The sequence below is a fragment of the Tupaia chinensis genome, unplaced genomic scaffold, assembly GCF_000334495.1.
Source record: "Tupaia chinensis unplaced genomic scaffold, TupChi_1.0 Scaffold000349_1, whole genome shotgun sequence".
NCBI classification, from domain to species: Eukaryota; Metazoa; Chordata; class Mammalia; order Scandentia; family Tupaiidae; genus Tupaia; species Tupaia belangeri.
Genome location: NW_006159843.1, coordinates 210,704 through 235,087, shown reverse-complemented (window position 1 = coordinate 235,087; position 24,384 = coordinate 210,704). Strand labels below are relative to the sequence as shown.

The window sequence follows — 24,384 nt, the reverse complement described above, 5'->3', positions numbered from 1 at the left end:
GATTGTGGCTTAGCCACCCCCCCCGGGGGGGGTAATTTCTCACTTTCTGTCTCTCTGTCTCTCTTTGTGTCTCTGGCAAGCGCATGCACCCTGTAGCAAAAATCCCTCAAAAATAAATAAATAAAGCCTCAGATTATCTTGGCCTCTGCGTTGTTCCGGGTTGAGCAGTGTCTTCCAGAAAGATGTGTTCCATGCTAGTGCTCAGTGTCTGCGAATGTGACCTCGCTTGTGGGGTCTTTGCAGATGCAGTCCGGTTAAGATGCAGACATAGTGCATTAATACATCTTAAACCCATGACTGGTATCCTTATAAAAAGACCATGTGAAGATAGAGACAGACACAGAGGGAAGAACGCCACTGAGAGACAGAGACAGGAGTGATGCGGTTGGGAGGCCAGAAACACCGAGGATTGATAGCCACCGCCTGAAACTAGGAAGGGGCCAGGAAAGAGTCCCCTGGAGTCCTGGAGGAGCAAGGCCCTGCTAACGCCTTGATGTGGGCTTGAGCCTTCAGAACTGTGGGAGGAAGTAACCACTGTTTTAAACCAGCTAGTTCATGGTACTGAGTTATGGCTGCGCTCGAAAAACCGCACACACGCATTTCCAGAGAAAGGTTTGGGATGGTTCTCGACAAGCATGGTACAGGACCTATCCAAAGCCAACAGGTCTCTCCCTTCCTCTCTCACGTGCATGTCCGCGCACACGCGCACACACACATGCATGCACACACACATGCATGCACACACACACGCACGCACACACACGCCAGCAGCCCGCTGTCTGCCTTTTCTCAGAGACAGGTTGTGAGCTGTTTCTGCACCCTCCCTGCAGCGCAGTGGAAAGCAGCGGCTCTGGCAGGGTCTCCCTGCTTCCTCACTCTGCGCCTTTGGGCAGCTGCCTGGGTTCCCTCCTCCTTAGAATGGGGATACAGGGTCTACAGGTGGCATGGGAATTAAGGCGCTGGACACTCCCACATGGCCGACCATGGTTCGAGTCCCAGATTTGGCATATTTCTTTCTCACTTTCCCTCTCTCTCTAGCTCTCTCTGATCAAATTAAAATAAATGAGTATTAAATAAAATTAAATAAATAATTTTTTAATTTAAAAAAAGAATGGCAATACAGTAATACCTACTTTGAAATGTTTTTGCGATATAAATTAATAAATGGACACTGCTGAGTATATATATAAAACACACACATATATTAGTATAATATATGCTAATATAATATATACACATAAAATAGCTTTTATCATGACTGCCAGTGGTGATACATAAGCACTGAATGGTATTGATTTGATGAGGATTAGAAGAGCAGTTCTCTTACCAAAAACACCTAGCGTGGTAAGTCATCCTTCGCAGGTATCCCGTCGTACAGGCTCTCAAATAGGACTTTGGAAGTGGCCTGTTCCCCTCCCAGCCAATCACAAGTCAAGCCCAAACTCAAAGCTACGAGGTCGAGTCGAGGATGTGGAAGGTATCCAGGGGAGGGTCCTGGCGCCACTTGTTCTCATTGGTCAGCGGGCCGAATATCAAGAAAACTAGCAAATAAACAAAACGCAACAAGTTTAGAATATAAACCATGTCCTTATGGTCCATGATTATAAAGCATTTAGTCTCAGACTACAGATCGGAGACGCCTCTTCTATACCTCATGAAAAAGAAATCAGCAAACAACTGCTACTCCACCCCTTCCGGTTATATAGGCGTGTGATCATTTGTTTGGTTTAGTGACTTTTCACATTTTTTATGAAGGAAACTTTATCTGCAAAAAAAATACTCAAATGATGCGCTCTGCATCTGGCTGTGCTTTGAGAAGGGGGCCTGAAGCTTCTCAGTCTGTTTTGTGGATGGCTAATTTGGCAGGGCGGGGATGAAGGAATTAAAGCGGTGGCCGACATTACAGAGACACTCCATACAGAGAGAGAGCCAGAACTCTGTCAGCTTTGCCCGTCGGACTCAGTGCTTTCAAAAAGCTTTCTCATTGTTGTTTGTAAAGGCTTGGAATATAATCTACTTGCCTTGCACCAAGAGGCCATAGCAATCTGTCATGCAGTCTTAGAGGGAGGACCCCTGGGCTAGACAAGAGGGGAGTCCAGCTGGTCTTGAGACTGGCCCTGGAGTGTGGGAGCCAAGCTTCTAGATTCAAACCTGTATATCATGAACAGGTCACCACAGTCCTCAAACCTTGTCACTCTACAGTGTGAAAAGTGAAACATAAGTTTAAGTACGAGGTGGGGCGAGGTAATTTTTTTTTTTTTTCAGAGAGATTTTTACTAGAGGGTGTGTGTGCTTGCTGGAGACACAGAGAGAAAAAGTGAGAAATCACCACCACCACTCCGGGGGTGGTGTCCATGCCGCAATCCCTTCTTCTCCATTCTCCTCTTAGGATTTTGGGCACACGCACACAAACCAAGCATGAGTTTCAATCACTGGGTCTGGGACTTGAACCACAGTCGGCCATGTGGGAGTCTGTTGCCACAGCCACTACACCACCCGCTGGCCCTGGGGTTAATATTTTTTTAATGAGCTTTCTCTTTATTTCTTCCATGAAAGAGAGAGACAGAGATAGACACCCCACAGGGCCCTCCCACCATAACCCACCCATGACGTTAACAGTGGTATCTTACATGAAATGTATCCAGCGATTACGTCTGATCTGGAATTACATAATGGTTGTAACTGGACGTATCCACCCACCATATCCGTCTCTCCACGCCTGTGGTCCCCACCTGGCGCAAGGCCCTGGCCTTCTCATCTGCCCCCTCAACTAGCCCTCCGCACTTTCCGGATTCACTCTGGTAGCTCATCATGCCATCAGTCCTCCACTCTCCTTGTCCTCCGAGCCCACAGTTCCCATCTCTCCCAGGATAAATCCTCACTTCGGCCTGCAGCATGGCCCTTGCCCACACTGGGGATCTCTTCCTGCATCCTGGCCCAGGTCTTTCACCCTCTGGTTCCAGCTGCTCCTCAGGGCCACCCCCTCTTCCTTATGTGACTTGCCAGCTCTCCTCCCCCACCCCCAAAGTCAGTTCCTTCTCAGTCTTTAGAATTCAGCGCAAGTGCCACTTCGCTGGCCCCTGGACTAGACCAGTCTCACTATCCTTCCTTGGCCTTAAGTCAACCATCTTTAAATAATGCATTGACGGGGACCTAATTTTTTTTTTTGAGAGGTTTTTACTATAGTGCGTGTGCCCTCGCCAGACAGAGAGAGACAGAGACAAAAAGCGAGAAATCACCCCCCAGGGGGGATGGCCACGCCGCAATCCCTTCTCCTCCATTCTCTTCTCGGTATCTTGGGCACACAAGCACACGCGCCTGGCATGAGACACCAGATCCAGGACTTGAACCGCAGTTGACTACATGGGAGTCCAGTGACATAGCCATTACACTAACTGCTGGTCCCCACAGGGACCTATTAAGGCCTTCTCTTCCAGCAGACCACCCTGAGGCTGTTCGCTGTCGAGCCCACGCCTCCTGAGCGCTCGCAGTGGGACAGAGGCTCGGACAGTAGGAGGGGAGGCCGAGTACCAGCAGAGCTTCTAGCACAGAGTGTTCTAATCAAGGACTCGCAGGGTTAAGCACAATCGCAAACCCCTAGAGCACAAGACAGTGCATCCAGACAAGGGGCACTGCCTGGCACTGACCCAGCTGCAGCCCTGGCTGTGGCCGCTTATCTCAGAGAACCGGCCGAGTGGCATCTGAGGAGCTCGTGACTCACTGGAAGGCAGAAGGGAGTTCTGTGGGAGATAAAAAGGACTGTGATAAAATACAACCCAAAACATAAAAACCTTGTTTTAGATGAAATGCAGACACTTTTAAGAGTACATTGTTAAAAAAAAAAATTAGAAAATCAAATCAACAATGACAACACTTCAAAAGGGCAGACTCCACCCCCTCAGCTCACAGCCTTTGTTCATCGAGCTGTTTCTCCACAAAGAACATTTTCCGGTACCTCAGCACCCCCTCAGCTCACAGCCTTTGTTCATCGCACTGTTTCTTTCTCCACAAAGAACATTTTCCGGTACCTCACTTTGCCTCCATGTGCTTCCGAAAACCTGTCGAGTCAAGTAATATCTTCGGTCCTCTATTTAAAATATGCATCATTCTGAAGGGACTTCAGAAACGTTTGTAGAAAATAGAATTAAAGGATGAATTTATTTTGGTATAAAACCATTTTTAATCCATGCCGAGTTTTTTCATAATATGCATTTTCATGAACTTTTTGAAGACCCCTCGTATGTCAAGAATAAGGAAGAAACATGAGAAGCCTTCTGCATGGCTAATAAGCACGCCCCGATCTCTTGTGAACATGAAGGACGGGATTCCTCTCATACTGTGCATCTTTCCTGGGGACTGCAGCGAATCCAAGGTTTCAGCCACCGCATCTGCTGCACCTTCGTATGTAACGCTCAGTGTCCTCACGGACTCTCAAATGCCTCCACACACCAGAGGCAGAACCCATCCAGCTCAGCTTCCTCCTCCCCTTCTCAGGATGGCCTCCAGCCCACCCGGGCTACATCCGTAATGTCCGTGTAGGAAGCTGCACTCAGGAGGCTCCTAAGGACATGCAGGGAGGGCTCCCAGGTCCTAGGGGCCACAGGCAGGGAGGGGAGAGGGCCCCAGGCTGATGCAGGCTTGGAACCTGCCAGCAAGCAGGAGCATTACTAGCTGTGCGCATTAACTGTGGGTGCCACTGTGGCCGGCCATCAGAGGCAGCAAGCCTACGGGTCCGTGTTCCTCTAACGGGGCCGCAGTGCAGACGCTGCAGTTCAGGGGTCTTCAATGTAGAGGCCATGGCACCCTGTCCAGCCGCTGTCATGCACGTCTCATTTACACCCAGTCACTGCTTTCTGGATGTCGCAGGGGCAAACCAAAGTGAAGGCCAGCTTGGTGCGAGTCTGTGCTACCGTCCTTCCCTGTCCTTGAACCTGGTCAGACCCTGGCTTCTAGTACAGTTCTTCTCTCCTTCCTGTCTACAGGTTTTAATAATAATAAGTGACCATTCGTTGAACTTTCACTCCGACCTGCCCTAAGCCCTTTTTATGCTTTATCCTACTCTGCAACACTCTACATATCATAGTTATTATTTTTTAAAATAATTATTTTTATTTAATTTTATGTATTCATTTATTTCACACACAAAAAAGAGAGAGAGCTCACAAGCCACCAGGTCCGGGACTTGAACCGGGTCAGCCATGTGGGAGTGTCCAGTACCTTAACCACCATGCCACCTGCTGGTCCCCACATTTCATCATTATTATGATTAATGTGGTTCCCACAGACTTTGGGATCAAGTTCCAAGTCCTTTTCCTAAAAATACAGCATCCCCCAATGAAACACCAGCCTTCTCAGACCACCTTTTCTCCAGCCTCACTGATTCCCTGGAATGCCAGCCCGACACCCTATTCCTGTGCCTTTGCCAGGCTAGCACCGGGAGTTAATCAGGCCTTGCCCACCAAGAAAGCCTTTCTAACTCAGCACCCAGCCTGCAGGCAGCATGCGGCAGACAGGCCAGCTACGCTGTGAGCCTGTCCACTCGCCTGTTCCTAGGCTGTAAGCAGGTTTCCAGGAAGGCCGGCCGGACGTTCTGTTTCTTAGTATCTCCCCAGACCCTGGCATTGTAGGAGCTCAGCAGTGACTGGGTGAGCAGGCTTGTGTGTGTAAACAGAAATCAACGCTTCAACTCACACCAGCACTTGTGTAAAGATGGAGGGTGAGCCCTAAGTGAGCCGACCTGCGTGCAGTGTTCCTGGGTTCTTCCCCGCCTCCAGGCAATGTCTGCACGGCTACACGTTCTCATATTGTCCTTGTAAACACCCGCCATGAATCCCATCCCTCTCTTGTCCCGTTTCCCTGTATCTTTAAGAATCTAGAATAGGAATGGATCGTATGTGGTCCATTTAAAAGAAGCTAACTCTGTTTGCTTATTGTATTCCTTGGCTAGGGCTCTAAGGAAATTGGTGTTTCCAGAGCCTAACCTAATCAAAACCATGTGCAATAACTTCAGCTCTTACAGCAGAATGTTCCTTCCCTTCTCTGGAAAGTACCTCATTGACTGAATGATCATTTTGCTCCCTGAAGGAAAAAAAAATGATGGTAAATACTGAGTTGGAAAAATCACGGCAGGTCATGTATTTTTTTGTTTTCTATGTAAAATGTGTCACAACGTTGCTACAAACCAGTAATATAAAGTTCTAAATAGTTTAAATTGCTTCAATGACACTCTAAAAATATGTGTTGATGCATTGGAATCAACTCAAAAGTTTAAAAAGGCTGGGGCCGGCAGGTGGCGTGGTAATTAAGGGTGTTGGACTCCCACATGACTGACTGCAGTTCGAGTCCTGGACCTGGCAACTTGCTTTCTCACTTTCTCTCTCCCTGTTCCTCTATGGCCAAATTTAAATAAATACATAGAGTTAAACAAACTCATTCTTAGGAAAAAAAAAAAGTTTAAAAAGGCTAAACATGGGGGGACCAGCAGTTGGCGTAATGGCTATGTTGCTGGACTCCTTTGTAGCCCACCACGGTTCAAGTCCTGGACCTGGTGGCTTAAACTCACACCAGGTGTGTACATGCCCAAGATCTTGAGAGGACAATGGAAGAAAAGGGATTACAGCATGGCCATCTCCCCTGGGGGTGATTTCTTGCTTTCTGTCTCTCTTGTCTTTCTGGCAAGCACACACACCAAAAATAAAAAAAAAGGCTAAACACACATTTTTTTAAGTTTAGGGGATCAACAAATGGCATAATCACTGGACTCCCATGTAGTCAACCATGGTTCAAGTCCCAGACCTGGCAGCTTGAAACTCACACTGAGTTCTTGTGCATGTGTGCCCAAGACCCTGAGAGGAGAATGGAGGAGGAGGGAATGTGGTGTGTTCATCCTCCCTGGGGGGCGATTTCTTGCTTCCTGTCTCTCTGTCTCTGTCTTTCTGGTGAGCACACGCTTCCTATAGCAAAAATCTCTCTTAAAAAAGAAATGTTTAAAACTTGCCCAGCCTGGAGGCATACCTGGTTGCAAACTGAACCACAGTGCTGGAAGCCGCATTGCTGACGGTGGGTTCAGATCGCCAGATGGTGGGTGCACGAGCTTCTGTAAGAGCTGGAGGGCTGGGGAGAGGGAGCCCGATGTGACAAGACCCTGTTGAGGGCATGTCGTTTCTCTCTGTTCCTCTGTCCTCCTCCCTACCGTTAGCTGCTCATGCACGTTTTCTATTATGAATAAAAATAAAAGAGACAGACGATGAGAAACGTGCATGACTATGAACACTGCAAAGGAAACAAAGAACGTAATGCCCAAGGGCCTCTTCAGGGCTGATAATTCCTCCTGATGCAGACTAAATACACATCAGCAAAGTGCACCCATGCCTGCACGTGTGGGCCAAAGGGCGTGTCCCAACCCCAGGTCTGAGTGTGGCTAGTTCCTTACTGTCCTCTCATCTCAGCTGAGAGATGACCTTGTCCTACCTCCTTCCTTGACCACCCCGTCTTCCTTTATCCCCACCTGAAAGCGTGTTGTTTCCATGTTGCTGTAACTCCCTGGGACCGAATGGCCTGCGGAGCCCTCCCTGGGCCCGAGTGGCCTGCGGAGCCCTCTAGGCTGTCTCCAGCGCTCACGCAGCTCCAGCCCCCGAGGAGGCCATGGAGAAGGCGCAGAGGGTGGGAATGCAGTGGGAATGCAGGGATGCACGCCAGGCCCTGTACACGCCGGCGTCTCATTCAGCAGTTCAGCCCGGAAATAACTGCTTCTCCCTCTCTGCCTCCCTCCTTGTGAATAGGCGGCACATGAGCAGCCGAGTGGCGTGGTCAGACCACAGTCTGAGCTCTCTTCTAAAGTCTCACCAATTTTCTTCACGTGTAAATCCAACCGCGATCGTGTGTCCAACCCGTTACCCCAGAAGTTCACATGAAGCTGTCATTGGAGCTTCCTCTGTGCTAAGATTCAGTCTCTCTATTTCAGACGGACCCAAAACGAGGATGCGAAGTTGACCTGGTGTTTAGCACAGAGCGCTACGACCTGAAGGTAAGCAGTCAGGGAAGGTCCTATTAGAAACTGCTATGAATTCGGTTTTTAGAGACTGAGAATTTCAATGTACAGTGACAGGAGGTCTCACTGCGCTATGTTCTTCTGCTCTGTCTTCTGTTTATTCTCAAGAACTGGAGAGCAGAGCTGGACGAGAGCTCGAGATTGAACTACTTCAGCTTCGTAGCAGGTCTTGAGCAGCGTTGCGTTAGTCCAGGGCCAGCCCATGGTGTGGTGGTGAAGGGGCTGGGTCCTGCAGTGGCCCACTGTACAGTTCAGGTCCTGGACCTGATGCTTGACAAATGCCAGGTGCATGTGGGTGTGTGCCCCGAATCCGAGAGGAGGAAGAGATGGAGGTGAAGGGATGGCAGCAAGGCCATCCCCCATGGGGGTGCTTTGCCACACTCTCTTCCTCTCCCCCTGTTCCTAGTGAGTGTGTGCACCCTCTAAGCAAATTTAAAGTCTGCATGCACACCAGTCACCACCCCCTTCCCAGGCCCCTGGCAGAGAATTTCCCAGTTCGCTCTGTTTCCCTCCCAGCACCCCAGAGTCCTTAGCATGACTCACTCTCAAATGCCAGCGCATTCCTTTTCCTGTCAGCTGGTGACATTTCTGGTTAGCAGGCCAGCACAGCACGGGCCTCTTCCAGGAGCTGAGCTTGTCTGCAGAGAGGCATCTGCACAGCGCATGCGCCCACCGCCATTAGCCTCACCGCAAGGCTGACCCCGCAGGCCATGCTGGGCCAAGTTTCCTTCTCTCTGCTTTCTAGAGGAGAGTGAATGGAACACTTATATGGAAATGAGAGCCAGATGAGCTTCTCCTGGGCTGGGCCAGGCTGGAGGCTGCAGCCGGAGCAGGCTTGGAGAGGAGAGCAGCCCCGATGCTCTTGGGCTGTGCTGAGTCAAAGCAGCCGGGGGAGCAGGCGGGTGCAGCCTGGCTGTGTCCAGGGCGGTAGAGCTCTGGGGGTGAGGCACACTCCCCCAGACCCATGCTTCCGGAGCCCCTTCCAGCCTTCAGAGACAGTGCTAACACAGTTTTGTCTGTTAGTCTAAGGATTTTCTTCAAGGAAGATGCCTTTGATTTCTAGTGTTGCAAACTCAGACTTAAAGCTCAAGGGAAAACAATTACTAGATTCTTTTGACCAACTTGCTTCTCTGGATTGGATCCTGCAGCTGCAAGAGCCCAGCCAGCTGATGGATATGCTCTGTTTCAGGGGGCAAAGGAAAGTTCTATCTTTAGGCCCCTGCTTTGATTCTGTGGAGGTGTTTGGGGGAAAAACAGGGAAAGAAAAGCAAGGGGGTGATACCTGGTTCTTTCTCTCCTCCCTGGGAATGGCTTGGACCTCACTTGACACCATGACAGGCCACCTTCTGGCTCTTCCCAAATGCTCCTTTCACCTTTATCATGTGTCACCCAGTAATCAGCCTAAGAAACTCCCTCTGTCAGTCTCTCACTCACAGGAGGGAAAGTGGCCCATTTCAGTTTTTTTAGATTGTTCTCGAAACAGGCTTATTAGGAAGATCCCATTTGGATTACCAGATGTTTCCTTGAGCACTTCTTTTTAAGTGTTTTTTTTTGTTTGTTTTTATTTTAACTGAGACAACGCCCTATTAAAACAACTATAAAAGTGAGGTTATTGCCTTAACTTCTCAACCAACCACCTCGTAACAGGAGTTGTTTCTAGTCCAGGGGCCCATGGATGGGTTAGGGGGACGTGACCAGTGAACCCTGAACTGCTTCCAAGTCTAGGACTAGTGCTGACAGTGTGAACACGTGCATTTTTTTTGGAAGAGGTTCCCTGGGTTTTATTGTGGAGTAAAGGAAACTAAATTAAAAGTGTAAAGAACTACTATAAAATAAGTGATGGTGACCCCAGAATACCCAGTACATCTGCCTTTTTAAAAAGAAATTTTTTTTTAAGTTTTTGCTACAGGGTGCATGCGCACTCACTGGAGACACAGAGAGAGATAAAGTAAGAAATCACCCCCAAGGGTGACCATGACACAATCTCCTTCACTCCATTCTCTACTTGGGATTTTGGGCACAAATGCACACATACCCAGCATGATCCTCAAGCTGCTGAGTCCAGGACTTGAACAGAGGAGTCAGCTAGGTGGGATCCAGTGCCTTAACCACGATGCCACCTGCTGGCCCATCTGCATTTAAAATGAATGCAAACAAATGTCATGCGGGGAGTTGAATTAGTCCCATTGTGATAACCCCCACCTCCGCATCTCTGGATCGGATCCAGATAGTCAGTACAGAAAGCCTGAGCCTCCGTGACCGCTGGGTGTGAGCTCCGGTCCTGGTGTATTGCTCACTACCTGTGAGACATGGAGCAGGTTCCTCTTTAAACTTCACTATCTTTTCCCCCTTTCATTAACTGCTACAGGGTGCATGTGTCAGAGACGAAAGAGAGAGACAGAGAGAGAGAGAGAGAGAGAGAGAGAGAAGAAAGCCCCAGTGGCCTGTGTTCAGGCTGCAATCCCTGCTCCATTTGTCCAGGTTGTCGGGATGCGGGGCGCGCAGGCACGCATCCCTGGCGTACTTTTCCAGCTGCTGGGACTGGGATTCACACCAAGGTTGGGCCTGTGGGATCTGGCCCCCTTAACTATTAATACTAGGTGATAAGGCTAGCCCATAAACTTCAGTATCGTAATTTGCAAACTTGGAAAAACAGGACCTAATGCATGGCGCAGCATGAAGATGTTATTTCTGAAAAGAGAATCCACCTTGATCTTTGAATTAGTGCAGTAAGCTGGCCACAGGAGAGTTGGGTGTCCCCTAGCCTGAAGGTCTGGCTAGGCAGTGCTTGACAGGCTTCACAGAGACCTCTTTAAAAGAGGCCCAGGACTGTCCTACCAGGGCCAGAGTCGAAATGACAGCAAGGCGTGAAGGACTGTTTTATTTAGCTGTAAGCACAGAAGAACTTTCTGTAGCGCAACCACTATCGACCCCAGAGCACGCCCGCCACATGCAGGGAACAGCCCGCAGTCCTGTGTATGGTGTGTGTGCAATGGCGGGTGAGGGGTAGTAAGGAACCCCCCTAATTCCAAAATCTTTACTTCAGGAAGACGAGGACCAGGTGGGGAAATGTTCTGCCCGAGTGTTTTACAAGAACGAGAAACCCAGACCTGCCGTCAACGTGACTTGTACACGGCTCATTGAGAAAAAGAAGACACAAGAAGAGGATTACCTGCTTTACAAGCAACTGAAGCAGCTGAGAGCCCCCTTGGATGTGGGCAGCATACCTGGTATGAGTCAGTATTTGGAATTTCTGTGTTCTGAAAAGTATGTAATTGGGACCAGCAGATGGCATAATAGTTATGTCACTGGACTCCCATGGGGTCGAAAGTGGTTTGAGTCCTGGACCTCGTGGTTTAAAACTCAGTCCATGAGATGTTCATGTGAGCCCAAACTCCTGAGAAGAGAATGGAGGAGAAGGGATTGCAGCATGGCTATCCCCTCAGGGGGGTGATTTCTCACTTTCTCTCCTCCAAGCACATGTACCCTTTAGCAAAAAAACAAAAACAAAAACAAAAAAACAACGAAAAACAACTCCCTCTTGAAAAAAAAAAGTAATTACTAAATATTAAAAAAGAATGACCACATAGGGCTGGTTTTGTGAACTCACAGTTACGTGAGCTGGATTCCACACAGTTCAATTTCTGACCCCTATGGCTTAAAAAACACACCAAGTACATGTGCATACCCCAAATCCCAACAGGCGGAGAATTGAAGAGATTGTGGGGTGACCACACCCCCTTGGGGGTGCTTTCTCTTTCTCTGATGAGTGCACATTTCTGACAATTTTTTTTAAGAATGATCATTTACACTTTTATCCCCATCATGGCATTTCCATTTAACCACAGGCCATGGTATGCCTCATTTTACTTAAACAAAACTCAGGTGTCCTTCTCTTCTTCCTCGCTGGCATGACAAACAGACTCCACAAGCTCTCTGTGTCCCTGTAGTCTCCCTGTCCCGTCCCAGAGCGAGAGGCATGGCAAAGGCTGAAGGCCCAAGTAAAGGGGGCTTCACAAGGAGACTCGCTCACAGGGGCGCACTGTTCAGGGTGAGTCCAGAACCGAAGTGGCGTTTGTAGTAGCTCTGGAAACAGGTGACAAGCCCCCTGCAGCGCCTTCACATTGCCTGTCACAGCCTCCTGCACCAGGACTGGGGGAGCCGACTATCCCGGGCCCCTTCCCGGAGGCTGCAGTCAGCCAAGTTTCTCTCTTGCAGGTCAAGGGCTAATGGCAGTAGCGCAGTAGCGCCATCACTAATAAATGAGGAGGCCTGTCCTCGGAGTGACTCAGCCTGGTGAAGCCGAGCCCGTTTGTCAGGCCCTCAGCCGAAAGTGCGGGCAGCAGCTGGAAGGCTGCACATTTACTGGCAAATCGGATTTCCGAAAGCACATCAGCCACCTCTGGACTTGCGCTTGGGTCTGACGCTCACCATCTGACCTATTTTAAGCGCTCTCTGTCTCTCACTTTCTCCCGGGTCACTCACAAATGTCCAAATCGAAGGGCCCGCAGTCTCCACTGAGAGCTTCTGGTTCCTACCGATTTACTGAGGCTGACCGAGTATTCTTAAAAGCCTGGAAATGGAATACTATTGCTCCTCACGTTTCTCAAATTCAAATAACAGTTCTCTGACAACTTGGATCAAATCCGGGCAAAGAATTACGAGAAGCAATTCAAAATCTCCTGTTAGAATTTGTCGACACTCAGTACTCTGGGAAACAGATGTGCTAGTGGCCAGTTCTCAGAGATCTAGTTAATCAGGGATTTTTTCTTTCTCCTTTAGTTGGAGACACAGGCTTATGTATTTTTAAAACACAAATTTTAGAAATTTTATAGGATCTTTTTTTGAACATATGCCATGGGATCATTAGATTTTGGGATCCTTTTCTAAAAAATTATCATTTAAGAACATTTTGCTTGAGGGCATGTGCACTTGCTGGAGAGAGACAGAGACAGGTAGAGAGAGGGGGAGAAAGTGAGAAGCACCCCCATGGGGAATAGTCAGGCTGCAATCCTCCATTTCTCCTCTCGGGATCCTGGGCATGTTTACATTAATGTTTTTTCTCAACCACGGGGTCTGGGACTTGAACTGCACACTCAGCCGTGCGGGATCCACCTGCACTGCCCACCACGCCATAGACTGCCCCCTCCAAAAAAAATTCTTTTTAATAGAGGGTACCTTTTCATCAATAAAACTTACAAGATTTGCTGTCACTGTAAATTCAGCAGATAGTTAATGGTGCTATTTATCGCCTACCTGTATATGTTAAATTGCCTATTTAAAACTGAAAACGGTTTATTTTAGATCAAGAAAATATCAGCCAGTCCAACTCAGCAGATTATACTGTGTTTAACTGACCCGAGATTGAAGTAGTAGCAGCAAGCTGTTGTTGTGTGTGTACATGATTTGGAGCGGGCACGCACACTTGCTGGAGAAAGACAGACAGCAAGCGGAAACACAAGAAAGCACTTCCCTGCGGCATGGTCACGCTGCAATCCCCTCCCTCCCATTTCTTCGTCCTTTGGGATTTTGAGCATGCACACGTGCCTGTCCTCTTTAAGCTGTCAGGGCCAGGACTCAACCACGCAGTCAGCCATGTAGGATCCAGCTGCCCTAACCACCGAGGTGGGCCCTTTCGTATAACAGGCACTCCTCACTTCACGATCAGGGCCTGTGAATACTTCACCAAAGCCCTGTCTGAAATGGCCGACTATGAGCTGGGTGAAGGTCATTTTGAATCAGTGAAGACAGAGATGATGGGAAATCTCTTAACAGTAAAATAGGGAAAAGGATGTTCATGTCAAGGTCTTGAATTCAGGGTCCTGCATTACAGAATGTTCTGAAGTCCTTAGGATTCAGCTGCTCATACCAGGGAGAAATGACCAATTCATAAAATGCTGATATTCCTGTCTGAAGGTGAAAGTCTGAAACACTTTCTGCGGTAGTGTTGATATTTGTTAGGTAAAAAGGGGGAGGAGTCACCCCAGATTGGGAGCGATGGTGGATTTTGGAAAGAATACACGAACACACAAGTAGAGAAAAGCGGGGATCAGGCAGCCTGGATGCTCTGATGGCCAATGCAGCGGCCCTGAGCTGGTCGCAGGCTTATTCCTGTATAGGGCAGTGGGGGAAGGAGAAGTGGAAGGTAAAGCCAGGTGTCCTCTCTTACCAACCACAGCTCTGGAGTACCTTGCGCCCCTTGGTCTGAATAAGCCCCACCTGGCCATCTCTGGCTGCAACAGTGTCCTTTAACCTCTGCAGCATTGCCCAAGCCAGTCTGTGCGCGGCTCGTCTTTAAAGGTCATTATTACTTAGCTCAGATTCAGCCACCCCTACACAATGGCATCTATGGAAACAGTCATGGCTGCCTGTTGCTTACTTACTAAATGCTGCCAGAAAAACAACACCACCAGGTTCAAGAAAATGCATAGAAAAGGCAATGAAGAGCATGAAAAGCGTTCTGTTCTTTTTTTAGAGAGAGAGATTTGCTACAGGATGTGTGTGCTCACCAGAGAGACAAAGAAAAAAAGTGAGGGGTATGGCCAAGCTGCAATCCCTTTCCCCTCATTCTCCTCTCATTATTTGGGGCACACATACACACTCACCCAGCATAAGTTTCAAGCCACAGGGTCCGGGACTCAAATCACGGTCAGCCATGTGGGAGTCCAGAACCTTAGCCACTACGCCACCTGCTGTCCCAAAAAAGTGCTCAATTCTAAGTTTGAAGGCACTTGGATAATTATGAATAGGAAAACACTATGGAACAAAAAACTCAGATGAGCCGTGTAACAATGAGTGGTGACAGCACAGAAAAACAGATTTTTTTTTTTTACTTTATTCACAGCAGATTTTTGTCCTTCTAATTGAGGGGGAGCAGTATGATTTCCAGTATAAGAACGCAGTGTGTAATGGTTCAGGAACGTCATCACACCCAGGATCGCAGCCAGCTGTGGTTGTGCTGGGAAGTTCAGAATCCTCCCCTTTACTTTGAGAGACACAAGCCATCCAGGGGGTCCCCGGTTTTTATAACACTAGACATTGTTCCTCCTGTCCATTCACTGTGCTATTTCAGCTCATCAACCTTCCCCTGCTCCTTGCCCCTATCCTTCCTGGCCTCTACAGTTCTTCTTTTTATTTTTATTTTTTTTGGAAAGTTTTTGCTATAGGGCACATGTGCTTGCCAGAAAGAGACAGAGAGACAAAAAGCGAGAAATCACTTCCCAGGGAGGATGGCCACACCGCAATCCCTTCTCCTCCATTCTCCTTTCAGGATCTTGAGCACACACGCACGTGAGTTTAAGCCACCAGATCCGGGACTCGAACCATGGTCAACTATATGGGAGTCCAGCGACATAGCCATTACACTAACTGCTGGTCCCGCTGCATCTTCTTTATTCATTCATCCGTTGATGGGTTGGTATTCATTTCCAGTTTCTCACTTTCTGCTGTATGTTGGCTGTGTGGAAGCTTTTCCATGTCTTCAAGGCCCAAAGTGTCCCCTGCCCTCATGCACTTTCAGGAGAGTCTTGCTTTCTGTTTTATTGAGATTGAGGAATTTGATTCTATAATTTCTTCCATCTCAGAAAGTCTGTATTTGCAGAATCTTTGAAAAGTTCATGGAAAAAGCCGATGTATGGCTTTCAAAATTATTTTGCACCAAAATAAACTTGTACTTCATCTCCATCTTCCATTAACTTTTTGAAGTCCCTCCATGTCTTCTCACCTCCTTCTATTTTAAGACTTCTTTTATTTTTATCCTTGATTCTAGTAGGTCATCAGGAAAGTCATGACATATTTTTTGTTATTAAACAGCAGATCTGTACACATTGCCTCATCCCCAAGTTTTATAACTAAAACTGCTGCATCTGGGTGACCTGGGACCACCTAGGTCACCAAGCCCAAAGGATTTTCTTGATCTTGATCCTTCTTGATTTTTTTTTTCTCTTAAAGTTTATTTCTTCCAAGAACAAGAGAGACAGCGATAGATAGAGACAGCGATAGATAGAGACAGCACCGCCCACAGGGTCCTGATGTGGTGACCCGTCCCCAGGCTCGGCCAGCCCAGATCATGAGCTTGTGCACACCCGCATACTCAGGGAGGGCTCCAGATATGATCCTGGAACCTTCCCATGGGGTCACGAAGGGCATAATCAGGACCTCCCAGATGTCGTATGCAGTTTAGGAACCAATCCTTAGATATTTGTCTCTTACCTTGGGTTCTGCTGGAGGGACAGCAAGGTCTCTAGGCAACTTTGAGTGCCCTTGGCAAGCAGGGAAGAAGGTCTAAAGGGTTAAGCCTGGTCTGGCCTGTCCTGGGAACTCCAGGGGAGAATTCCTTGTGATCAGAGGAAGATTTCCACCTGAAAGGAGGAAGAAAGAGGGGCTGCTTGATCTTACTGCACATGACCACTCACCCAGAGATAGCAAAGAAAAAACCCGAACCCTGTAAAAACCACCTGGCATCCTTTCTCAGAACGACATTGTTTTAAAAGAGATTTTTGCTATAGGGCCATGTGCTCAACAGAGAGACAGAGAGAAGTCACACACACACACACACACACACACACACCCCAGGGAGAATGGCCACAAAGCAATTCCTTCTTCTCCAGTTCCCTCTCAGGATTAGGGGCACATGTGCATGTGTGCCTGGCATGAACACCTTAATCACCCCTAAATCCTTTCCCTTTAAAAGTCCCAAGGCTCTGTCTTGATCCATCTCTCATTTGCCCCTCTCTTCCCTTGGAAAATGACCACACTTTCCATCAGCTTATTCTCCAAGTCTGCGAACCCCCTCACAGCCATGACACAGATTGCCCTAACTGGTCAGCCTTGTGCTGTTTCACTGCTACACCCCCACACACACACACACACACACCTGGCCCTGACCCTCCCTGATTATCTGCAATGTTTTATATCCTCTACTCCCATGGCTTTCTTTCACTTTTTTAAATGGCCAGATGGTGTGTGCCCTCACCAGAGAGAAGAAGGGAAAAAACACCCACCATGGGGCAAGGTCACACCACAATCCCGTCCTCCCTTCCTCCCTCCTGTCAGGATTTGGGGCACACATGTACACGCACCTGATGTGTCTTTCAAGCCGCTTGAACCAAACCTTGAATCTGGCTCCTTTAACCACTTGGCAAGGGGGTCCCGTATAGTTTTTTTGACACTGCATTTAATATACCTAATACCAAACTCAAGTTGTTTTCACCCAAAAGGTGTTCACATTCTGGTCTTCATTTATTTAATAGTATGACTATTCTCTTGGAGTCTGGCTGGAAACTTCAGTTATCAGCTCATCTGCTAACATTTACTAATCTCACATCTGGTCTACCTCTGTAAAATCTCGTCTCATGCTGTCTCCTCCAAACCCACTGTCATCATCCTTCATGGATATGGTACTTCTTCCTAAGACATGCAAAAGCATGCTTGCTGTCTCTTAGAAGTCAGCCTCCTCCTTTCATCTGTCCTTCCCAGCGGCTAAGCTATCTTCTGGTACTTACCACTGAATCAAAGCCCATGCTGCCCTGGCACTGCATCTGAGGCCATTCAGTCTGCTGTGAGTACGTGTAGACTCTGCGGGGACCATGTCGCTGAGCCTGCATGTCCAGGGCCTTCTTCCTGGGTGAGCTTGCTCTCTCACTCACACCCCTACGCTGAGTCCCACTTACATGACAGGAAGTCAAGACCCCGGGAAATTCTCATCGCTGTGAAGTTTTCCCCAAACCTCTCCAGCACAAAGACCTCCCTCTCTTCCCTGTTCTCCTCAGCTCTCTGACCCTCCCGTTCTTACCAGCTGTTATTTCTACACTGTTAATATGTGGAAGGTGGGGACTTTTCTTTGTATCCCCACAGCACCCAAGCAGTCACAGAATGCTCTGAATACCTACCATTATACAATAGCAAAAGCAAGTTCTACCAATACAATGCTTAATTTGTGCTAAAGATGACTTTACCGGGAAGGAATAGTTTCCTAATAGGTTTATTAGTATTCCTCAGGCTATTGTAAGGCTATTATTGGGTTTAAAAATAGACTAAAAATATCTCTGCCAAATTGCATAAAATGATGGTCCATCAACAATGATCTCATAAATTACTAACATTTGAGTACATAAGGTCACAAAAGGTAACTTATTAATGACTGTATCCCTAAAATGCTGAATTAAAAAAATATTTAAGTCTAAAAACAATGCCACAGGAAAAACACATCTGAATTCTTCATGTGTTTGAAAACAGTGACAGAGATGCTGCGAATACACCAATTAGCTTCAGAACTGCTGATCAGAAAAGGCCATTTTGGGAGATTATAAAGGAAAGATTGGCTCATTTCACTATAAATCCAAACTAAAAGATAATGTGGAGGACCAGCAGTTGGCGTAATGGCTATGTCACTGGACTCCCATGTAGTCGACTGCAGTTCGAGTCCCAGACCCGGTGGCTTAAACTCACACCGGGGCGTGTGCATGCATGCCCAGAATCCCAAGAGGAGACTGGAGGAGAAGGGATTGCAGTGTGGCCATCCACCTCCCCACCCCCACCACCACCAGGGAGTGATTTCTCGCTTTCTGTCTCTCCAGCAAGCACACACATCCCATAGCAAAAATCTCTCTCTTAAAAAAAAAAAAAAACCCTAAAAGATAATGTGGAAAAGTTCACTGACAGACGTTTCAACCTATTTTAAGAGAGAGATTTTTGCTATGGGATGTGTGTGCTTGCTGGAGAGACAGAAAGCGAGAAATCACTCCCTGGTGGTGGTGGGGGTGGGGAGGTGGATGGCCACACTGCAATCCCTTCTCCTCCAGTCTCCTCTTGGGATTCTGGGCATGCATGCACACGCACCTGGTGTGAGCCTCAAGCTGCCGGGTCCAAGACTGGAACGATGGTAGAATACCTGGGAGTCCAGTGACACAACCATTACACTATCTGCTGGTCCCTCAACCTATTTTAAAAAGCTTCTCAACTAACATCACCTTAGTTCCCTCTGGGTATCACTAGAGCTCTTACTTTGCAGTGTATAGTACAGCAAACAGCTGCTACATTGTTTTACAAATCTTTGTAAGACTGACTCAGCTTGGCACATTGAAGCATAGGAATCTCCATCCCACCTAGACACAGACAGGAACAAACCACGTGTCCTGTTTTAGGTCTTGCTGTGAGCTAGGACTCAGGCGACTAAAACTGAACCCAGTGCACTTCATTACTGAAGTTTCTAAAAATTTTGTCTGAAAAAATGCCCTAATATAAGTGTGTTTTTTTCCCTCCTTTTCAGATAGTCATGGACATATTGACCCCTCTCTGAGACCCATCTGGGACTTGGCTTTTCTTGGCAGCTCGTATGTGATGTGGGAAAAGACAACCCAGTCTTTGCACTACTACTTGGCACAGCTCAATAGCGTGAAGCAGTGGGTAAGGAAAACCGAGCGTTAACTTGCACCGCAGAGTTAGAACCAGTGCAGTGTTTTAGACGGAATCAATGAGAAATTCCAATTTTGTAGCAAGAGCTTCAGTTGCGTTTTGTTCAGTCAACAAATATTTCAGCCTGTAATGGGCCATTTATTGCTTTAGGGGCTAAGGATATAGCAGTGAACCAGAGTGAACTAATAAACAAATAAATATGAGCATCAGAGGGTGGTAATAAGGCAGAGAACAGGGAGTGCAGGGTGTTGACGGAATGACTACTTGTGTGGTCTAAGGAAGGGCTTATTTGAATAGTGGTGACACTGGAGCAGAGGCCAACGGGAAGTGAGTGAGCCATGCTCCCAGAAGGGAGAGAACTTCCTGCAGAGGGTACTCAGGCAGCAACGAGGCTGATGGCTTGGAGAAATGGTAGAAACCTAGTTTTGACAGCTTATATTAACAACTTAAGCCCACCTACTCTCTCCTAAAACCACACTGGTTCTGCTAGGGATCATTTCTTTTTGGTGTTACAATAGGCTACAGTCAGTAAAAGGGAACAAACAAAACACTTCCCGTCTGTCTCCAGGAATATCAAAGTACTGAGTTACCAGAAAATGTAACAATAAATCATCATCAATTTAGACAACAAAATTTGGCCTTTGTGATGATCTGAATGGATGCCAAAAAGGTTCATTTCTACATAATATTAAAACTAACGACTTTCTGGCCATGTTGGACTTGGGGAAGAGCAGTCGAATCCTGGAACACCTTGTCGGGTCAAGATATACAATGTCGGCATCTGCCAGGTTTTTTTTCTTTTTTCTTTTTTTAAGTTCTCATCTGCCAGGATTTTTTTCTTTTTTCTTTTTTTAAGTTGCTTTCTTTCTTCCATGAACAAGATAGAAAAAGAGAGAGAAAAACAGACAGCACTCCAAACAGCTCCTAAATCCACCCCCAGCCTTCAGCCAGCGCAGACCTTGGGCAAGCATGTGTCTGGTGTTACTGCACCAGAAACCTTCCCATGTGGACTCAGAAACCATGGTGTCTTACCACTGCCTCATTTTCTGGCTCTTTAATAAACCATGCTTTTTGGTTTGGTTAAGGGTCCTTCTTTCTGGAGGTGGAAGAATCTATAAAAACAAAAATGTAAGAGTATGTTTCAAAGACTTTACTGAAGAAAGCCTTAATCAATGGCACAAGGTTTCTAAGCATTATGGCTCAGTTTTTACATTTTTTTTTATTTAAAAATGGGTAATACTTCGTTTGTTTTAACAGAACAGTTTGTCAAATGAAGCTAATTTCATGATTTGTTTTAAGCCCTGGCTCTTTGTTGCCTGAAATCTGTAGACTGCCATGATTTTCTGCAGAAATGTTGGTTTTGAAAGCAGAATGAGAAGACATTGTCCTTGGGCGGTGGGGGGCTTTATCAGCACAACCAATTTTTAAATTATAAAAGTACATGGAGGGGCCAGTAGGTGACAGGATGGATAAGGGTGCTGGACTCCTACATGGCCAACAGGTGACAGGATGGCTAAGGGTGCTGGACTCCTACATGGCCAACCGCGGTTCGAATCCTGGACCTGGTGGCTTGCTTTCTCACTTTCCCTTTCTTTCTCTCTCTCTCTCTTGGTCAAAGTTAAAATAAATAAATAAAGTTAAATACTTCTTAAAAAAAAAAAAAGTACATGGAAAACGGGCCTTGAGTGCAGACGGCACAAAACTCTGAGATTATAATTATACAACGCAGCAGCTGGTGGCCATCTTGGGCTAGATAACTGCCTCCAATGCTGGATAGTCACCAAATGAGGATAAAACAAGCCTAAACACACCTCCCAAACCCACTCAGGCTGACAGCTGGAAATTCCAGTAACTATTTGCATATCAATGACACACTGACTTTTCTCTCTATAGTGAATTCTTTGACTTTGCAGCTTTTGGGCCTCAGACATTGGCTTTGAACAGTCATGGCTGTATTGGCAGGCAAGAGGGAAACCTAGTCCCCAGTGCAGAGAAGACACCTTAGAAAAGGCAGCCTGTTTCTGGTGTACCCAGGCTCGCTCCTGTACTTCTCCCTGAAGCAGCCTCCTCACCTACTGGAAATTTCTTGGCTTGCAAAAATCTCCATCAATATAGGCGAAACTTAATAGCAAGTCCTTTTTTCCATGTTTATTTTTTAATATTCTTAGGAGTTTCAATAAAGACCTGGTAAGAAGACTAAAATGACAGTTCAAAATGAGGTTTTTTTACATAAAAATTTTCTCTCCCATTTTTACTAGCAAAGTGATAAGCAACTTTGCACCCCCCCCCAAAAAAAATCAGGACATGGCAAAAAAATAGGAAATTAGTTTAGTCGCTAGTAAAACTGATACAAATCAAGTGAATGAAGAAAATGAGGAGAGCTGCTTTCCTACTGAAAACTATCCAAATGCACTGCTTTTAGCAACAGTGTGGTCTACCTTCATTTCCTATGCATGAAGAATGTGGTGTTAGCAGATCTGGCTTGGAATCCCATTTGTAACCTCAAGTTACCTCTCCTGTAAAATCAGCCTCATAATACCTACTCTAAGAGCCAGGAGGATCCCATGAGAACAGGTGCAAAGTGCACGGCATAGGCACTTTGGCATTCTAGAAATACTGGTTGCCCTTCCCCTTGTCCCACTGGCTGAGGTATCAGGGCTGACTTACCAACTTGACGTGCATCCATAAATGCTGGATCTCTGAGGATGTTAAGAGTCTTCCTATAATCACAGACCGCCACCTCCATCAAACCCCATAAATATTAGAGAGAAAAGCTAATAGAAAGGCATTCAACCAGGCCTTCATGTCATTCAGTGACAAAACAAAAATAAGAGTCCGTAACTTCCATGTCTTGATGCAAGATACAACCACAGAAAGTGAGTAACACATCTGAAAGGCGGCAGGAAAACAGGCAGCCATCCGAAACAAGAATGTGGATGACGTGCACCGCCTAAATTCTCAGACACCGTATTTACTACACTCTGTTTTCCTTCTAGAAAACTAATGATGATGCAATTGATTTTGACTATATTGTTCTACTTCATGAATTCCCAACACAGGTAAAGTACAGAATTTTATGTTGAATTGTTTCCATTAGACGTTTTTGCAGATTTCAATATTTTGTAACTCTTATTTCTTAGGAAATCATTCCCTGCCGTATTCACTTAATCTGGTTCCCTGGCAAGCCACTTAAGGTGAAATATCACTGTCAAGAGCTACAGACACCAGAAGAAGCCTCTGGAACTGAAGAAGGGTCAGCTGTGGCACTGACGGAGAGCAGTAATTTCTGAAAAGGGAAAATGATCTGCTTAACACCAAATTCTAAGCAAAATGACTAACAAGCCTAATCACTACAATAGTGAAATACTAAGGTATAGGCGTATACTATTACTTTTGGAAAGCCCGCAATTACAAAACTTAAAAGATGCTGGAGTCTGCTTTAGTATGAACTCGGAGCACATGCACACCGAGCTCTGCTCAGTGCTTTATGGTACTGGAATGCTCCTCTGGGTCTCAGCCCTAAAATGCAAAACCCAGACAATATATGCTGAACCTAATTAGAAGCATTTCAAAAATAAAACAAAGCCAAAAAAAGATGGTCTTATCTCTGAAACTAAATTCCTCATTATTTTGAACATACTGTAGCTATTTGATGTTGCTATAAATTGATTCTACTCAGTATATAAACAAAGATAATATATTTTCAATGAAAGCAACTTGTAGGAAAATGAACAATTTAAAAAGGATTTTGTTATATTGTATAATTTCATGCAAGTATTCCTTTTTAATTTGTATCTACTTTTAAATATGTTTACATTTCTAAACAATAAAATGTGTTAACAGTGTTTGTAGAGATTTGTATGTATAAGCAAGACTTGTGCTAACTGAAATAAAATGAAATCTTAATATTGCTTAATTCAAATTTTTAAAAAGAATTATTTATTTAATTTTATTCATTCATTTATTTATTTTAATTTGACCAGAGACACAGAGAAAGAGAGAGAAGGAAAGTGAGAAAGCAAGCCACCAGGTTCAGGACTCAAACTGTGGTCAGCCACGTGGGAGTGTCCAGCACCTTAACCACCAAGCTACCTGCTGGTCCCCGCTTAATTCAAATTTTATAAGTAATATGAAATGTCTCACCAAATATAGCTGTCTATACACATACATTAAAATCAACACTGAGGTAGACTAGCAGATGGCATAATGGTTATGTTGCTGGACTCCCACGGTTGACTATGGTTCAAATCCCCGACCCAGCAGCTTAAAATTCATGCCAGGTGCGTGTGCGTGCATGTCCAAAATCCCAAGAGGAGAATGGAGAAGGGGTTGCAGCATGGACATCCCCACCCCTGCGGGGTGGTTTCTCACCTTCTGTCTTTCTAGTGAGCACACGTGCCCTACAGAAAAACTCTCTTTAAAATAATATCTTAACACTGAGGTTCCAGCAGATGGCATGGCTGTTATGTCACTGGACTCCCACATGGCTGACAGCAGTTTGCATCTTGGACCTGGGGGGGGGGGGCTTCAAATTCCTGGCAAGTGCCTGTGTGGGGGCCCAAGATCCCGAGAGAAGAGAGTGCAGTGTGGCCAACACCCCTGGGGGGTGATTTCTTACTTTTTGTCTTCTGGCAAGCGCACACACCCTATAGCAAAATTCTCTTAAAAAACAAATCAACATTGATATAACTGCAAGTGAATTAAATATCTACAATTTTCATTTATAAGGACAACTTGCACCTAGCGTTGGCTTATGTAATTTATAAAAAGTAAATGTGATATGTACTATAATCAAACTCAATGAAGTGTCTACTCAAGGCAAGAAAAATGGATCTGGGAAATATGGCTAACTTTCGCCTCTCAAAATTAGCTTCACTTAATGGAACACCTATATCACTTTCATTTTTTTTTTTTTTTTT

The 24,384-nt window shown here is 46.2% G+C and overlaps 1 protein-coding gene across 1 annotated transcript; it reads left to right on the top strand.

Moving 5' to 3' along the window:
* Positions 1-7,963: 7,963 nt before the first annotated feature.
* Positions 7,964-22,907, top strand: RARRES1 (retinoic acid receptor responder 1; the record flags this gene model as incomplete). The annotated part of the gene is given in 5 exon segments (XM_014589279.2): positions 7,964-8,026; positions 11,097-11,280; positions 19,320-19,456; positions 22,462-22,524; positions 22,606-22,907. Coding segments are annotated over 5 exon segments (597 nt in total), but the record flags the coding sequence as incomplete, so codon positions are not given.
* Positions 22,908-24,384: the final 1,477 nt, after the last annotated feature.